We start from the raw sequence: 19,882 nt of genomic DNA, 5'->3' as shown, positions 1-19,882 counted from the left end.
GGGCTAGGAGATAGCTTTGGGGAAATATCCTGAAGTTTTTTTTTCTGTTTCTTTTTTTTTCTCTTGATTCTAAAGAGTGAGGGAGAGGGATAGAGGAACATTGATCGGTTGCTTCCCATACATAATATCCTGAGTTTTTTAGGTCAAAGTAATATTTGATACAGTTTATATAAATTCAGGTATTATTCAAAATTAAGACAAAATTTCTACACTTTTAACAAATCTCCACTATCCTCACCTAAGTAGTCTTATAGTCAGGGTATAAATTCCAGCTTGGAAAAAACTACTGGGCCTCTGTATGTACCAGTAAAATTCCTATTCACTTTAGTTACGTAAGTATTGAGGATCTGTTCTGACTGGTGACCAAGGGGAAAAAATCCAAAATTGAGTAGACTGGTCCTAAGGCTTCAACAATTTCTGAATAATTAATAAAAAACATTTGGAGCCCTGGCCAGTGTTGCTCAGAGTGCAGGGCCATGCACCAAAAAGGGCCAAAGGTTCAATTCCCGGTCAAGGGCATATACCTGGGTGCAGGTTGGATCCCCAGCCCAGTAGGGGCACATTTGGGAGGCAACCAATTGATGTCCCTCTCACATTGATGTTTCTCTCTCCTCCCCTTAAAAATCAATGGAAAAGTATTCTCAGGTTAACAAAAAATAAAAATAGTAACTTGGAGCCCTCTTCTCATCACATAATCCTACTCACGATTCAATGCACAAAATTTCTAATAAATATACAACCTTAAAGATGGGTATAACCAAATCAAGTTTTCTAATGTAAAGGCCAGTAGCTGACAGACGGTAAGGTCAAAATTATGTACTCCCTTCTTCCCCTATCTTTTATACATGATGAGTGCGGGAGGAAGAATGAAATTGGACAAACTTTAAATACAGGCAAAAAAATAATACATTCAAGTATTTTCTTACACACCACTTATATAAATCAGAAACCATTATGTAAGGATGATTTAAATATTAGGGTGATTTTAAAATGTTTATTTAAAATCCTTATTTAGAGCTAATTGTATTTAGCTCCTTAGCCAGTAAAATATATACATTCATGTTTTCATGTGGTAGGCCCTCCATTATCTGTGGATTCTGCATGCATGGGCTAACTGCATTAAAAATATTTGGAAAGTTCTTGTTGCTGATGTTGTGCTAAGCAGTTATAGGCCTGGATAGCTGTGTATACTAAATATGTACCAATGTTTTGTCATTATTCCCTACACAATACATTATAACAACTATTGAGTATAACTATTTTATATAAGGAACTTAAGCATCTACAGGTTTTGGTGTCGTGGTGAGAGGTCCTGGAACCAATTCCCCACAGATATGGAGGGTCAACTCTCCTAGAAAATGTTTTGTTTTACGTATTTTCCATTAAATATAATTAATGATCTAATCAATTACCAAAAGGACTTTATTTGTGAACAATGTGAAAAGTAATGATGCTAGCTTTGTACAGTTTTACTTTGTTTGCAAAGTCTTACAAATTCAAAGTGATAATATGTTCATTTTCTTAGTCTTTCCTTCCCAAAGGTTCAATTTTAAAAAGAATATTACCGCTTTAAAACTTCAACAGTCTGTGCTTATAATATTTTCAAATTTGTCTGTAAGAGTTTGGTGCTATAAAAAGGGCGAGTGGCTGTGAGAGAGAAAGAACGGAAGAGAATATCCTCACAGTTAATATTGATAAAATTATGAAAATCAATGGGTACTATCACTTAATATATAAAAACTTCCTGGTGGTGATTAATTTTATGTAAGGTAAATGGCAGAAAAAAAATCAGTAAAATTTGCTAGTTACTTTAAATCAACTTATATTTTAATTCAGAAATTTAAATACACACATTTGTAGCAACTATAAAAAATACACCGTTTTTTAAAAATGGCATTTTCAAGAAGGGAGTTTTAGCCAAAAGCAATAGCAAAATTAACATGATTACGGTAGGCTGAATCTTCACACAATATCCTTTAAACATCAGTAAGTAGAATTATCACACAACCCTCTCCTGCCATCAAATTATTTCAAACCTAATACTAGTCTAATGAACGAAAGTATAGAAATCTCTTTATGTCTCTGAACAGCATATGCTCAGAAAAGCATAACACCACTTTCAATTCTTCAGCATCTTTCCCTGTAGCACACTCTTCTTTTAGCTCCTACAGCAATTACTTTGTTAAGTCAACTTAGGTCTAAAAAGTAAGGCTTTAGATGAGTGGCCACTGGTGACTGACCTAATTGCTTATTCTTCATAATAGAAAATTTGGAAATACTGTTAAACTGGAAGGCATTTGGTATACACACACCAGTCTTCAACATGTACTTAAATTTACTAAGCAAGACGTGGACTCAGATTATCTTAATATTTAAAGCATTAAAGCTGACATTCTTTTAGAAACAAAGGAAACCAAATAAAATTTGATGTTATCATAAAACGGTTTTGCTCTAGCTCTTTTCACACTTTTTTTTCCCTTTATTAAATTATCAATACTTGAACTTACTCATCACTGAACTTCCTAATATAACTGGGAAGATATGACTTGAATGTTTTCTGTATAAAACAGTTTATGTAGTTGGATGCTAAAAGAGCACAGAAAAAAGTAATAGCAAAGATGTTTACATAACTCACTCTTAACCTCACCCATCCTACATCACAAACACTGACTCCCACATGCTCCTTGGGCTCATCTGAAGCACAGAACACAGTATGACTTGAATGAGTTCTCCATTCTCCTAAATATGGTACATAATCAGTACCATTCTATATGCCACAGGGAATTAGGGCTTAATCTCTCCCGGAAACCCCGTTGAGGAAGGCTGCGATAGACACTAGCACAACTCTTCTTCCCCAACTCCTCTCCTCACAGTATCTATTTAATTCGTAGCCAACTTTGTCCTGTATTCATAACCACAGGAGAAAATTGTTTGAAAACACCTAACTTCAAATATTTCAATCTTAAGCTTCCTCTTATATTTTTCTCTTCAGTACATACTTTTGTCAAGTTCAGTATAGAACAAGTCATGACTTTTTACTTATTTTCTATCCACAAACAACAAAAATCCTCAAAATTTTTCTGTAGATCTAGAATCCAGAATTCCTAAATAGTTTGCATAATATAAGATACGTATAAATTTTGGGTTATCCTATTCTTATGAACTAATGATGAAAGATGAATTGTTTTGCTCAAAAAGGAAGTGTGAATTTTGAAAATTTTTGCTGACTCTCAAGAGGATAAACAAGTGGTAAAAGATGGAAAGGTTTTTGTGATATGTGCTAACTGGAAAACTCTTAAGATTCACTTACTAAGTCATAGGAAATAATTGAAGAGAATTTCATTCCCACTAAATGGAACTCTATTATCATACAAAGTAATTTGAAACAAGATTATTTTTCTTGCTAACACGGTGGAGCAACAGTTTGTTTAGCTTCTTCTGTGACTTGACCTTTTTCCTCTTAAGACAATGGTGACAAAGATTCTAAAACAAGAAACCTCTAAATCAGTTAAAAAACCTATCCCAACATATTATCATACTACACTATACTGTAGATCATGGGTTAGCAAACTTGTTCTGTAAAGAATTAGACAGTAAAAATTTTAGGCTTTGCAAACTAGTTTTTGAAGCAACTCCTTAACTCTGTCACTGTTGCACAAAAGCAGCCATAAACAACAGATAAATTAATGAGTATGGCTGTATTTCATACTCATTCATTATTTATGAACATTGAACATATTAATTTTCATGTGTCTTGAAATATTCTTTTTTTAAAATGGCCAACACCATTCTTAGCTCATAGGCCATGAAAAGCAGGCAGTGGGCTGGATTTGGCCCATGCGCAGAGTTAGCTGTCCCTTATATAGTCTTTTATCTTATATAAAATGTTTTAAAATTACAGGTTGTAAGTCTAAAGACTTTGGAAACTTGTTTCTGGATCTCTCATTTTAAAACTTACCAGACAAGTTCTCTCTGGATAAATATACTCACATGAGAGAGAAAAAATAATTCAGAATATAAATCCCTACTTAAAAAAAAAAAAGACAGAAAGAAGCTGTAAAACAAATGTTTTACCTTAAACATATAATTAGGAAACAAAAATTGTATTCTATGAAATATAAAACAATATGTATTGATTTAGTATATACTTCTTAGTTTTTTTTTTACTTTAGGAAAAAAGACAATGAAGAAAAGGTTCACAAATCTCTCCATCTTTTGTACAAAAAATTACAACTGAAACCAGCAAGCCCTTGCCTGTAGAACCATCAGCTCTGAATATAAAGTACACCTAGGGATTGGAGCTTACCTAAATGAGCTCTGGGTGCTCTTTAAAAAATGCACAATTAATCATAGAACACTCTGGCTCTACAACTTGGGACACTTCTGAATAGGAAACCCCTGCCTCCATAATATAAGGAAACAAGAATACTCTTTCCACAATCATCAAATATTATAAAAAAACTTCACAGTCTGACTCACCTTTATCAAAGGTAAAATGTTACTGATACATTTCATGATTATTTTGATCCTTAGTAGTTGCTAAACACAAAATAAATTTTGGATGAACTTTTCTATGTTTGAGTTTTCCAAAGCAAGATACCAATACAAAATGTACTGAACTGGCAGAAGTCCATGGGCTAGAGAAAAAAGAATTAATTATAAAATGTTGACCAGCTTTATCCTTTTAATTTTATAACAGTTTCAGATACTGAGACCTAATTGGTTTCTTGTGTCTATCCATTATGGACATAACTCAATCTTCTATTTAATATTCCTCAGTGCTTTTTGATTGGGGCTTCACTTTGCGACGAAGAAGATCTTCACGTCCAACTTCAACCATTTGTTCTTCCCAAGATTTTATTTCACTGTAATAACGAGCTTTATCATCTTCAGCAAGTTGAATATATACCTGAGAAAAAGTGTAATTGTTAAAATGATTTCTTCAGAAGAATCTTTGCCATTGATTTCTGAAATGCTTCCATATATACTATAAAAATTACCTTCTTCTACATGTGTAAAGGGGGACTGGAGAAGGAATGTTTTTGTGAGATAAGGTAAGAGTTAAAGGTTTGTATTAATTAAATTGTTACAATTTTAGGGCTTGAGCTGTGGGGAAGGAGCAGAGGCACAGTGTGACTGTCACTGCATACACTGGACACTGAATTTGGTGTGACATTGTTTTAAATATCAATTTTATTTGCAGTTAAAAACTACCAAAAGAAAAAAGCCAAATTGATTCTAGGAATATGAAATTATTTAAAAATACTTTAACTGTATTATAAGTAATATAAGGTCGTTTTCACATGAATCAAGCCTTGCCCTAATACAGCAGTTCTCAACCTGTGGGTTGCGACCATCAGAAAACACATATAGCATATCAGATATTTACATTACGATTCATAACAGCAGCAAAATTACAGTAATGAAGTAGCAGCGAAAATAATTTTATGGTTGGGGATCACCACAACATGAGGAACTGTAGTAAAGGGTCGCGGCATTAGGAAGGTTGAGAACCACTGCTTTAATACATTCTCTCACAGATATTCTAACTAGATATTTGAGACTAAAACCATACTTACTTGCTTTTCAGCACTGGAGAGATTTTTCCAGCTTTCATGTATAGATTTCAGCCTTACCTGTTAAACAACATATGTTTAAATAGCAGATCCAGGGACTTAAGTGATTAAAGAAAATTTTTTTTTTATTACTCATTTCAAAAAACTCATAGATACTAAAAATCATCATTTTTACATCATTTTATCATACTCAGATATTAATGCCTCATCAATTCTTAATATCTTCTTTCTAAATTAAACTTAAAATATACAAAATGACTGGAATAAAGATACTTATCTTTTTTACTGAGATATAATTTTCATATAACATTGTATTAGTTTCAGGTGTACAACATGATTCAATATTTGTATATATTCTAAAATGATCAACACAGTAGTTGTTAACATTTGTCACCATAATTTTTTTCTTCTTATGAGAACTTTTAAGGTCTACTCTCTGAGCAACTATCAAATTTATTAACTCTAGTCACCATGCTGTACATTGCATCTCCAAGACTTTTTTTATAAGTGGAAGTTTGTACCTTCTAACCACCTTTTCCCATCTCATCCACCCCCATGCCTGGCAATCACCAATCTGTTTCCTTACCTATGAGCTCAGTTATTTTTTTAGATTCCACATATAAGTGAGATCACATGGTATTTGTCTTTCTGTGGTCTGATTTATTTCATCCTATATAAGAAAAGCCTAATATGCTAAGTGTCTGGTTGACCGGTCGGCTGTTCAACCAATCAAAGCATAATATGCTAATGATATTCTAAGGCCACTAAACTGCTCGCTATGAGTGCACTGACCACCAGGAGGCAGACAGTCCATCAGTCGACCAGTTGCTATGACATGCACTGACCACCAGGGGGCAGACGCTCCAACTGCTAGATTAGCTTGCTGCTGGGGTCTGGCCAATCGGGACTGAGCAAGATGGTCCAGACATGCATGCCCTGGAGCCCTCCCACGATCCCTCCCCAACTGGCCAACCTCCCACATCCCTCCCCCGGCCCCGACTGCACACCAGTGGAGTCCCTCAGCCTGGCCTGTGCTCTCTTGCAATCCAGGATCCCTCGGGGGATGTCGGAGAGCCGGTTTCAGCCCAATCCCACAGGCCAGGACTAGGGACTCCACTGGTGCATGAATTTGCACACTGGGCCTCTAGTTTAGTATAATGCTTTCAGGATCAATCCATGTTGTTGCAAATGGCAAGATTTATTTCTTTTTTTTATGGCTAAGTTACTTCAGTTTCTTTATCCATTCATCTAATGAACATTTAGATTGCTTCCACATCTTGGCTGTTGTAAATCACGCTGCAATGAACATGGGGGTTCAGATATCTTTTCAAGTTAGTGTTTTCTTTTTTCATTGGATACATACCCAGAAGTAATATTGCTGGACATATGATATTTCTAATTTTAAGTTTTTCAGGAACTCTTTTGTCTTCCATAGAGGGCTGCAGCAACTCACATTCCCACCAACTATGCACAAGGGTTTCCTATTCTCCATATCCATACCAACACATTACTTTTATCTTTGACAGCAGTCATTCCAACAGGTGTGAGGTGAACTGCGGTTTTGATTTGCAATTCCTTGATAATTAGTGATGTTGAACATCTTTTTTCATATACCTGTTAGGCATCTTTATGTCTTCCTTGGAAAGATGTCTATTCAGATCCTTTGCCCGTTTTTAATCAGATTTTTTTTTTTCTGAGTTGAATTCTTTATATATTTTGCATGTTAACCACTTATCAGATATATAATATGCAAATACAATAGAACCCACCTACATAAGCACCTATGTCACTCACGTGGAGCACAAACACAGCAGCAATGAAATGAAACAGTAAAAAATTTAAAAGATAACAATTCCTGACCTTTACTTGTGGTAAATAAATAACAAAAAACATAAAGCACATATGTACATACGTCAAAATGATGGCATATTTCTTTTTATAAATAAATGGGAGATGGCAACGCAACCACAAAATGGCACATTGAGTCTGACGTAACCCGAGGACTGCCTGTATTTACTCCCATTTGATAGATTGCTTTGCATTTTGTTGATGATTTCCTTTACTGTGCAGATAAAATTTATCTTTTTTTTAATTCAGAAATACTAATATTCAAGTATATTACGTTGTAGTCTAACTTCTTGTAACTTAATGTTTTGTTCTAAAATGGGTGCCAAAGTGTTTAGGTGTAGTCAAAAGAACAATACAACACGTCCTCAATTCTACTTAGCTAAATTTAATTAAGTGACTCAGAAAAAAAGACCTATTACCTCCCTTAGGCTTGGTTCTTCTATAAAATTAAAGGGATACAGGGACCCCATGGCTGGAAGAGAGGCAAAGATGAGTCAGAGTCAGTGTACATCACGCTGCCTATGCTATTGCTCCCAGAGCTCAGAGAATATAGGGAAGGTGGGTGGGTGGCAAATGAGGAGCAGAAGGAGGGGAATGTGAAGGAGAGAGGGCCATTATTTCTGAGCAGAACTTTGAATGAATTTTATTTTCCTATTGACAAAAACAGAGGTAACCTGCCCTGACCAGTTTGGCTCAGTGGATAGAGAGTCAGCCTGCGGACTGAAGGGTCCCAGGTTCGATTCCGGTCAGGGGCATGTGCCTTGGTTGTGGGCACATCCCCAGTAGGGGGTGTGTATGAGGCAGCTGATCGATGTTTCTAGCTCTCTATCCCTCTCCCTTTCTCTATGTAAAAAATCAATAAAATATATTTAACAAAAATAAAAAATAAAACAAACAAAAAAAACAAAAACAGAGGTGCCAGATAGTACCTCAGACTACATAACCGTTATGTTTTGAACATTTTTAACTGATCTTCATAAACATTTCTAATATTCAGGGGCAGTTAATCATTAAATAACTGCTCTGACTCTTAGATTTGGAAGGAATTACTTTAATGCTTTCAATTTTTTCATATTCTTTTTCTTTTAAAAAATTTTTAAAGTTATATATATATATATTTTATTAATTCTCACCCAAGGATATTTTTCCATTGAGTTTTAGAGGAAGTGAAAGGGAGGGGGAGATACAGAGAGAAAGGAACATCAATGTGATAGAGACACATCGATCGGTTGCCTCCCCCATGAGTCCGGATCAAGCCTGCAACAGAGGTATGAGTCCTTGACCAGAATCGAACCCAGGACCCTTCTGTCCACGGGCACTCTATCCACTGAGCCAAACTGGCTAGGGATATATATACATTTTTTTTAATTGATTTCAGAGAGGAAAGGAGAGGGAGAGATAGATACATCAATGATGAGAGAGAATCATCAATCAGCTCCTCCTGCACGCTCCCTACTGGGGTTCAAGCCCGCAACCCAGGCATATGCCCTTGACCATATCGAACCCTCCTAAACCCCATTAAATGAGCCCTTCCACTACATAAGGACATACTGAGAAGGCACCAGCCAGGAACCAGGAAGAGGGTCCTCATCAGTAGGCAACTGTGATGGCACCTTGGCCTTGGATTTCCCAGCCTCCAAAACTGTGAGCAATAAATTTGTTATCTACACAATAAAAGAGAAACATGCAAACTGGTGTCACTCCGCTAAGCCCACCAGCCAATCAGAGCGACTATGCAAATTAACCCAACAAAGATGGCGGTTAATTTGCATACGCAGGCACGGAGCAAAAAAGACTGAAGGCTCCGGCTGGAGTGAAGACTGAAGACTGAAGAGGCTTGGCTTCTCCGCTGCGGCCGGAGGGGAGAAGCCAAGCCTCACTGCGGCAGGAGAGGAGAAGCCAAGCCTTGCTGCGGCCGGACCAAAGGCCTGGGTCCCGGGTGCCGGAGGAAAACCGGTGCCGGCAGCCAGGGGAAGGGAGGTCTATTGCGCCAATCTTCGTGCAACGGGTCTCTAGTTTTAAAATAAAAAACATTAAATGAATAAACAAAAATTTAAGGCATAAACCCACACAGACAAAGAAAACCGGAGAGAGCACTACCAACACAAAAGTTTGGAAGCTGAAGAGCAGATGCAGCCATGGTTCCTGGCTTACCTAACTCATGAAAGCTATTCCCAAACCAGCAGTGGGGAAGCCAAAAATGCAAAGTGTTTTACAACGTAGAATTCTGAGGTAGCTCAGGAACTGGAAGCACCAGATAGGTATAAAATAGAGGTACGGTTAGGAGGCCTGACAGAAAGTGCTTATAAAAAGGTTAAATTCCCACTATGGGCAGATTCTAGGACATTTATCCTCTCACAACAGTAAAATATGAGTTACTCAGTGGATACCAAGTAAGGTAGGGGTGGTGATACCATGCTGGAAACAGGGAGATTACATGAAAATGTATATTGTATCCCAGAAAGAAGGGCAAAAAAGGCTAAGAAAAAACAATACAGAGAAGACAAGAAAATTAGAGTATCAATTCAGAAGATGCATAAACAAACAGTAAAAGTTCTAGAGTCAGAACAGAGAAAAAAACAAAAACAAAACAGATATTCTAAAGGCCAATAATCAAAATGGCTTTATACTTCTCAAAAGCAATACAGAAGTTATAAAAGGAGTATTTTTTTTTAAGTTTTCAAAGAACATAAAACAATTCTATGCCCAAACTATCAAACGTGAAAATATAGACATTTTCAGACATGCAAGAACTCTAAAAACTAATCTCCCATGTATCCTCACTGGGGAAGACTCTATAACAGAATCAGTAAACCAAGAAAGACAATGATAGAAGAAGCAAAAGCACCCCTAACATTTCCTGTCTAATTTTTTCTAAAACTAAAATAAACATTTAAAAAATAAATGCAGATCTATTTTACCTGTGATGAACCATTCTTAGCTCCCTGGAAGCATTCAGATATAAAAATGTTATAAGCTGAGCGAGGTCTTTTTGGTTTTCCAAGCAGTGTTAACTCCTGAGGAGTGAAAATGGAAGAGTTAGATACAGTTTTAACATCTCTGAGACTTAATTTTACTTACAGAAACTGTATTCACTACTATGCATTATGCAGAATATTCTTTAATGTGAATGTTCTGATTCTTATATAAAGTATGCAATTATTCCCTCGTGAGGTCAGAATTTGATAGCATTATTTTGAAAAACATAATAGATTTTGAGTTATTTTCCCTACATTTCCTTTACATATTATTTTCATGGTCTCCATGAACTGACTGACTGAGCACATATGTACAAATCTTTTTTAAAAAATGAGACAATCTCAGTTTCATTCTTACAGGGCACTACCATTTCCTTGGCCAAACTACTACATGCTTCCACCACAGCTTGTGAACACTAAACTATCTGTTTAATAACCTCTCATTTCATTTCCTTCCCTGCATGTCTCTCAATCTTTAACCCCCAAAGATGGGCTAAGAGAGAAACATGGATGTGAGAGAGACACATGGATCAGGTGCCTCCCAAACACACCCCGACCAGGCTGGGAACGAAATCTGCAACCCAGGCCCATGATCACATTTAAATATGATATTGGGAGAAGTGGGAGAAACTGTGACTACTATAGAAATTGATGAAGAAATATATGAAGAGATATATAAAACAACAAAACGGGATATTCCAATGCTTTCTGCCCAGGGAGATGGTGTTGTGCTAGTTGCCCCTTCACTGAGAGTTGGCTGAAACAAAGAATATATCCTGTGTGGAAATTAGGACTTTATATGATTGTGTCTTTAAAGATAGAAGATATTCAAAAAGAAACCTGTATAAATTTTGATATTAAGAAATGACCAAAGATTCTTCTGCTCCTGAAATGAGTTTATTTGTACATAACTCATAAATTCTTAAGCTAAATGGCATTTTTATGTTTCTCCAACCCTTCCAATAAATGTGATCACCAAAACGCAAAAAAAAAAAAAAGAAAAGAGATGGGCTAAATTCTTTTTACTCCCTTTACTAAAGTAGAGGAAGAAGCCCAGCAGACATGGTTGAGCATTGACCTATGAACCAGGAGGTCATGGTTCAATTCAGCTAATGGGTTTGATCCCTGGTATGGGGCATGCAGGAGGCAGCCAATCAATGAGTCTCTCTCATCACTGATGTTTCTATCTTTCTCTCCCTCTCTCTTCCTCTCTAAAAATCAATAAAAATATATTCTAGAAAGCAAAAACACTGTAGCTGAAATAAAGAATGCCTTTGATGTGCTTATTAGACTGGACACAGCTGATGAAAGAATCTGAGCTACAAGACATAGTAATAGAATCCTTGAAAACCCAAAAATAAAGAGAACAAAGATGAGGAGGTTAAAAAACCCAGAACACTCAGGACTATGGGACAACTAAAATAGGTATAACAAAAACATAATGGGGATGCCAGAAGAGAGAAAGGAAGAAATATTTCAAAGGGAAACCCTTTCTGTCTAATCTTCATTCTGGTGTTCTCCACGCAGTGCTGGCTGCATGCATTAAGAAGAAAGGGAGAGTAAACTTTAGTACTCACCCCTCCAAATACCGTCCCTAAGGCAGAGGCTGTATTTCTCACTATTGGTACTTTACTCAATCCTTTTACTAACTGGATCAGCAACCTTAGATTACCGACTTGAAATTGGCTGAGTCCTTAGGGGGACTTAAAACATTAAGATCAGGAATACATATCTTGGCATCTGACATTAAAGGTTCTAACCTACTTTTTCAGAGAAATAGTTTTAATTCTGATGACCATTTTCTATACTATATGAACTAGGTAGCAAGCTGACCGCTTCATACCTAATTCTGGTTTTATACAAAAATGTCTAATTTTCAAACGATGGAATTTATGTGGATTAATACTTAAATTAGGAACCACAAAATTTGAACCATATGGATTTTGGGGTGTTTTTTTTTACTGATTTGAGAGAAAGAAACATTGATTTGTTGTTCCACTTATTTTATGCATTCATTGGCTGCTTCTTATTTCAATTCCCAGTCAATGTGCCCTGACCGGGAATTGAACCCACAACCTTGGTGTATCAGGACAATGCTCTGTCCAACTGAGCTATCCGGCCAGGGCCCTATGTAGGGTTTCTAATGAGGAAAAATAGTATTTCATCTTAAAGGGACTTATTTGATTAGCTACAATAGGCACTTTTCCCTGACATGCTAATAAATTTAGTCTATTCAGCAATATATAGAATCACATTCACTATTACCTTTAGAACAATTCAAATCAGTAGGCTATTCTAGACAAAACTCAGAAACAAAGGTTTTTACTATCCAAGATTTGGCTGTTCCTATAGCTTTCATGCCAGTCCTAACTATGTATTTTAAAATCAGATACATCCCGAAGTGGCAACAAGAGTTTCCAAGACAGACTCAATGACAAATGGTCCTAGCGGCGGAAGAGGATGATCCCACTGTTCCTAATTAACCACACACATCATCAAAATAAGAGAAAGCTCCCTATATTCATGTAGTTATGTAAATTTCAGTTCTTTGTTAAAGGAAAAAAATATTTCAATGATACTCACTCTCTTTTTCAATATCGATTTCTTTTTTAAACGTTTTTGCATCATTTCTTTTTCCAAAGACACTTTCTGACTTGGAGTAAGCTGTTCTTGAATTCTGTTTAGCTCTTCTTTGTATGCCTGCCAGTCTGCCTTGTAAGCATCTTCATATATCTATAAATAAATAAAAATAATAAGTCAATAAACTGTTGCTACCAAGGAAAGACAACTTGCATGACTTCAGATAAAGACAGACTGAACCATCATGTGGAAAATGTGCTCTGGGATCACATTATATGGACCAAAATCATGACTTTTTCATCATATACATGCTAACCAACTTGAGAGTTTAGCAAGTAGTCTTCAATTTCACATTGCTGCCAACCCTTCATCACCACCCCACGCATCCATATTACCATTCATCATTTATGTAGATCAGAAGGTATGAAGTTCCTTTGTATATAATAGATATTTAAAAATCAAACAACAACAAAAACATCATCTCTGGGTCATTTGGTCCTTTAAAGGGCATGACACCTGCAGAATAACTGGCCAGCAATGTTGAAAACATACATGCTTACCTTTTTCTCTGATTCAGGAAGTTCCCTCCATACCTCCGCGATTTTTTTAATTAGTTCTGAATTTTTCGCTTCTATGGATCGGAATGAGAAAAGAAGTCACAACTTTATGTCTCATGAATAACTCCTAAAGATTTCCAGGAAATCATAACACATCAGCTCTAAAAGTAAGTTTTATTAGACAACTCTATACCACACACAACTTAATACAATGATTTAGCTTTTCTTTAACCAATTTAAGTAACTTTAACCCTAGCCAGTTTGGCTCAGTGGATAAAGCATTGACGCAAGGACTAAAGGGTCTCGGGTTCGATTCTGGTCACGGGCAATACCTCAGTTGCAGACTAGATCCCCATCCCTGACTCTAGGTTGGGGCACCTGCAGGAGGCAAACAATTGATGTTCTCTCTCTCTGTGTCTCTCCCCCTTTCTTCCACTCTTAAAAATCAATGGAAAAATATCCTCAGGTTAAGAATAACAAAAAATAAATATATAACTTTAGTGCTTTATCCAAATTGTTAAAGTCTTATCTAATAACCAAGGAGTACATCACATATCACCAAAACAGTACTCAGAACTTGATTGCTAGTTTAAGCAGTACAGTAATCAATTTCTTCAAGTTCTTTACTTCATATTTCAGTCAAACATTTTTTTCGAGCCTTTTAGGAATTAAGTTCATAACATCTGAGTAAAGAACAAAATACAGTCTTGATTCATATACCACCATCTTGGATTTGAATTACAGAAATACCAGTTGCAAACAAGCTAAACTTTTCTAAAATCAAGTCATTATTCCCCATGTCCTTCCTCATCTTAACTAAAAAGGGTATAAATACTTTAACAAACCACTTACTAATTTCAACTCCTACATTTTAAAAAGGTGTGAGCCCTTAATTATGTCTCATAAACCAATTCTTTATGAGAATTTTTATTATATCTCATTTGATTTTCAGAAGTGCCCTGTGATGTATTGTTTGTGAATGGGCTTTAGAAAGCATAAGCAAAAGTTAGCTATTATTAATTTAGTTATTATCCTGACACTACAACCTCAAATGAAGGCCCTATAGCCTTTCTAGGGAGTCGTCAAACATTCAACCTGGAAATCTTTCAGTACAAAAGCTCTTGCGTTAGCAGTGATTTGTATAGACTTTTACAGTTTACAGAACACTTCCACAGAAGTTATTTCATTGTCACTCCCATTAAAAATTCCCTGTGGCAGAAGGGGCTAGGCAAGAGATAAAATGATTCACGGTGTCCTCTAAGCCAATGGCAACTAGGCCCAAAATTAAGCTTTTTCATAACTTCTTCCCTAGTTGCTTTGTATTCTACATGCTGGTATTTTTAAAATATCTTTCATTAGTTCTTTTTTTAAAAAATATTTTTTTATTGATTTCAGAGAGGAAGAGAGAGGGAAAGAGAGATACAAACATCAACGATGAGAATAGGCTGCCGAAATTCTGGCATGTGCCCTTAACCAAAATCGAACCCGGGACCCTTCAGTCCGCAGCCTGATGCTCTATTTTCTAAGCCAAACCAGCTATGGCATTAGTTCTTAATTATATTTAAAACATTTCTGCCCTGCTGGTTTGGCTCAGTGGATAGAGCGTAGGCCATGGGACTGAAAGGTTGTGGGTTCAATTCCGGTCAAGGGCACAGACCTAGGTTGCAGCCTCCATCCTGGCCCTGGTTGGGGGCGTGTGGGAGGCAACCAACCAATGTGTGTCTGATCTTCCTTCCTCTCTCTCTGTCTCTCCCCCTCCCTTCCACTCTCCCTAAAAAACAACAACAACAAAAAATCAATGGAAAAATATCTTCAGGCGAGGATTAACAACAAAAACATTTCTACTCGGTGAAAAATATGTTAGACCTGCTATTTCACAGACCCTCAAATAGAAGGTTATGTTCCTGCAGTCAAGGGATGGTTGGCAGTGTACATCAAGTTTACGGCTTAACTGCTCAGTGAGCTCTTTATTACATCAGAGAAGGGCACCAGCCCCCCAACTCCTTACCTGGGTTCCGAGCTTTATATATGGCTAGCTGTTCTTTAGAAAATCGAACGTAAGAAGTCATTGGCTTCTTTGGATAACTACTCAAAGTGGATGAAAACCACCTGGGTATATACACAAATCTGCATGTAAGTAAAAAAAGAAAAGAACCAATGTCAAGGATTTAAGCGCCAATCATATTCACATGTATATCAATCAATAGGCCCCAAATAAGAGGTGATCAAAATGCTATGTATCTGACACCTTCGACAAGACCCAGAGAGCTAGTGACACTGACAATCGTGCCCTAACCAGAGGGAAGAGCCTGCAAAACTGAAGCCGCTCCCCTCACCCCCCACCCCGCCACGAAGGGCAGAGAGTGCATAAAACATGTACTTCAGCTCCGGGGCCCCGCCTCCTCAATGCCTAGAAGAAGGCGGGAGACGGCCGGCGCGATTTTACAAAGAGCGGCTGGGGAACCAGGTGCTCGGCCGGGGAACCAGGTGCGCGGAGGCCGCATGGAGGGGAAGGGCGCCGGAAGCAAGGCGCGGGGTACTCCCCTGGAGTCAGGCCTGCAAAGGCACCCTTCCCTTGGGCAAGGTCGAGGTCTGAACCACAGGGTCTGAGCGTCCCTGACCTCCTGGGAGGGACAGAAGGTGGGAGACACCGTCTACATCCCGGCCCCAGGGCGTCGGGCGCCCGGCCGCCGGGTCCAGGCGAGGGTCCTACCTGAAGGGTGCGCACAGCCGAGTCCCGCAGTCCGCGCAGAGGTCTGCTCCGGACTTCCCCAGGGCGCTCAGCACTCCCCACACGCCCCGAAGAAGCGGCATGGCACCCCGCGAGGCCGTAGCCGGACCCAAGCTCGCGGAGCGCCCTGGCACAGCAGATCCCCCCCAACAAAGGCAACCCGCGTCCAACCTTCCCAGTTTGTTATCAAACCCGGACTCGCGAGGCACTATGGGAAGTTTACTCCGGTTGGTAGGTAGGGGACGGGGTGAGGTAGCATCGGCGCAGGCGCCGTAGTGACTTCCGCCGGAGGGCGGGGCTCCAGGAAAGGGGGCGGTGCCCGGGAGCGGAGCGGAGCGGGGAAGCCGCAGCCCGGCGCGCCTGCCGGGGGTCTCGCCTCCAAGGGGCGCCGCTGAGCCGCCTCGGCCCCGGCCCCCGCCTCTGCAGTCGGCTCCGCAGCGGGGCCAGGAGGTGGTGGAGCGACGGCGGCGGCCTCACCCGGACTGGGCACCGCCGTGCGGCCGCCAGCGCCTGCCTAGGCTCGTGCGTAACAGACGGCTCTGCCCAGACTGCACGGCCTGCGCCCACGCTGCTCTGAGGTCAGATGGGCGGGCGTCGAGCGCCCTGCGGAGCCGCTCGGGGCCAGCAGGTGCCAAAAGTGCCGCCGAGGAGTGGAGGGGAGCGTGTTTTCAAACCTAAAAATGCGTGCTTCCGGACCGGACCGCAGCGCCTGACTCAGTGTGGTGCCCATGAATCTGCGTTTCGTTTTGAAGATTATGATTTATTGACCTTAGAAAGTCGGGGGAGAGGGGCATCGATGGGAGAGAGAAACACCGAATGGTTACCTCCCGTTCATCTCGGGGTTGGAACCCGCAACGTAGGCGTGTGCCCTGAGCCGAACTGGCAACCTCTGGTGCAGGGGAACCGCTCCAGCCCACGGAGCCACACCTGCCAGGGCCGAATCTGGGTTTTTAGCCCGCACCTCAAGGTTTGACACGCTCTGGTGCAGTGGTCACGGGACCACATTTGAAGCCCCCGCTGGTCTAGACCGGCGTCCCATGTATGCGGCTAATGCAGACCTAGTCCTCCAGCCTGGCAGGCCACCTGCTGACTCTGTGGGGAGGCGGCTGGCCAGTTGGCTGACCGAAGGAAGATGCGAGTTCTAGCCCCAGCATTGACTCTTGATCCAGGAGTGCCGCACCCCTGCTCTGAGATTCAGTTCCCCCCACTGCAGATGAGGATCTGTACTCGGCCAGTTTTCCCAACCAAAGCCCCGAGAGCTTGGGACAAGGACACTTGGAGATTTTGATGGATGTGCTGTACGATTTCCTGTATAGGCAATGGCATGAAAAAGACTGGGAGGACCTAACTAAAGATATCCAGGGATCCTTACAGCTTTTACTTTATAGTTACTTCGAAGGCAGCCATCTCCTGAGACAGCCTGTCTTTCCTCTATTGGGTAGCTGCGATGTTTAGGAAATTCTTACCTGTGTGATGCTGAGCTGAGAGCCTGCTTTCTCTCCGTGTTAGCTGTGAAACATTGGCCCTTTGGTGCTACAAAGAACTAAGCTCACTACTTTTAAGTGGTGAGGAACTCACAGCTCCCCTATTCATACTCTCAGGGTTGAAAGGGACCTTCCAGATCATCTCTTTTCAAACCTCCCATCCTGTCGTTAAAGAAAGCTCCCCCCCCCCCCAAGTACACACTATTTACAAGGCCCCAAACATACATAAAAGACACAGCATTTCCCTACTCCCAGTAAGATTTAGTGGCAGAGGAAAAGAAACACACAATTACAACCTAGTGCCAAGAGAGAAGTATGTATAGAATTCCTTATAATTACATTTTGGAAATAACTTGTTTTCTCTAGTTTTGAAGAATGTTTTTGTTCTTTCAGATGTTTTATATGTTAATCTTTTGGATTATAAAATATTTCGTTTTAAAGTGTCATTTTGATAAATCTTGTTGTGAAGATCTTATAAATCTGATTTATCACATGCCTGTTTTTATCAAATACCAATATTCTTAAAACTACATTACAGTGATTTTATTCCAAATGCAGTATTTACAAAGAAAATATAATTCTGCCTACTTTCTCAGTCTTTGAACAAAAAGATCTATGGTTTCATTTATATCAGCGGTTCTCAACCTCTGGGTCGCGACCCCTTTGGGGGTTGAACGACCCTTTCACAGGGGTCGCCTAAGACCATCGTAAAACACATATAATTACATATTGTTTTTGTGATTAATCACTATGCTTTAATTATGTTCAATTTGTAACAATGAAATTGGGGGTCACCACAACATGAGGAACTGTATTAAAGGGTCGTGGCATTAGGAAGGTTGAGAACCACTGATTTATATTTACTTTATAAAACATGAAAACTTACCACAGCCCTTCCCAGGGTCTGTCCCTTTATTTTGTGTTAAAAATTCATCTACTTCAATGACTTCAACTATCAGTTATATATGCTCATGTTCCCCATATTTTTAAAATATATTTTTTTATTGATTTCAGAGAGGAAGGGAGAGAGAAACATCAATGATGAGAGAATCATTGATCGGCTGCCTTCTGCACACCCCCTACTGGGGATGAAGTCTGCAACACAGGCACATGCCCTGATCTGGAATTGAACTATGCCCTCCTGGTACATAGGTTGATGCTCAGTCACTGAGCCACACCAGCCGGGCCATGATTCCCATATTTTATATAGACCTCTCCTTTTAGTCCCATCTATACTAATAAAAGGGTAATATGCTAATTAGACCAGGTCTACCGGACATCTTCCAGTCTACCGGACATCTTCCGGTTGTCCTGCCTTCCTTCTGGACAAAGCCACGGTGGTGGGGGCCAAGGCAGAGGTGGTTAGGGGAGATCAGGCCAGCAGAGGAGGGTAGTTAGGGGTGATCAGGCAGGCAGGCAGAGGGGTTAGGGGTGATCAGGCAGGCAGGCAGAGGGGTTAGGGGCGATTAGGCAGGCAGGCAGGTGAGCACTTAGGAGCCAGTGGTCCTGGATTGCGAGAGGGATCCCGGATTGGAGAGGGTGCAGGCTGGGCTGAGGAATGCCCCCCCCCCCCGCCGCCCCCGCACGAATATCATGCACCAGGCCTCTAGTATCTATATAACCACTATCTTCCGGACATCTATACCATCATGTCCCACAGATACTTCTTTTTCCCTGAACAGAATTCACTTTCCCCTATCTTGAACTCCTTCTGTTAAGAGGTACCAGTATCATTTGACTCATCTTAGCCAATCTATATATATAAAAGGCTAATATGCTAAGTGTCCGACCATCCGACTGGTCGCTATGATGTGAACTGACCACCAGAGGGCAGACGCTCAATGCAGGAGCTGCTGAGCTGCAGTGACTTGGCAGCGGCGGTTCTCAGGTGACGCACCCCGAAACCAGAGAGGAGGGAACCCAATTCCTCACAAGGCCATGTGATTCCACCTTCGGCCGTGAGTTATGTTGTTGCTGGGGCACTGTCAGCCCCAAATCTGGTTTACTGCACACTCGCATTTGCGTTCCACACCCTGTATGACAGCAACTTTGCAGAGTGCCTTCTCACACTCCGGGAGATGTCGGAGAGCCAGTTTTGGCCCAATTCTCACAGGCCAGGCCAAGGGAC

General features: G+C 40.0%; 1 protein-coding gene across 1 annotated transcript; it reads right to left on the bottom strand.

The window, feature by feature from the left end:
* Positions 1-1,805: 1,805 nt before the first annotated feature.
* On the bottom strand, positions 1,806-16,487 carry TFAM (transcription factor A, mitochondrial). The gene is made up of 7 exons (XM_036336792.1): positions 16,253-16,487; positions 15,548-15,666; positions 13,543-13,613; positions 12,986-13,135; positions 10,346-10,441; positions 5,580-5,636; positions 1,806-4,909 (listed from the first exon to the last, which is right to left on the bottom strand). The coding sequence occupies exons 1-7, from the start codon at positions 16,351-16,353 to the stop codon at positions 4,766-4,768; spliced, it is 738 nt and encodes a 245-aa protein (XP_036192685.1). The 5' UTR covers positions 16,354-16,487; the 3' UTR covers positions 1,806-4,765.
* Positions 16,488-19,882: the final 3,395 nt, after the last annotated feature.

This window comes from Myotis myotis, unplaced genomic scaffold (genome assembly GCF_014108235.1).
Source record: "Myotis myotis isolate mMyoMyo1 unplaced genomic scaffold, mMyoMyo1.p scaffold_m19_p_15, whole genome shotgun sequence".
NCBI classification, from domain to species: domain Eukaryota; kingdom Metazoa; phylum Chordata; class Mammalia; order Chiroptera; family Vespertilionidae; genus Myotis; species Myotis myotis.
This window is presented reverse-complemented; position numbering and strand designations above follow the sequence as displayed.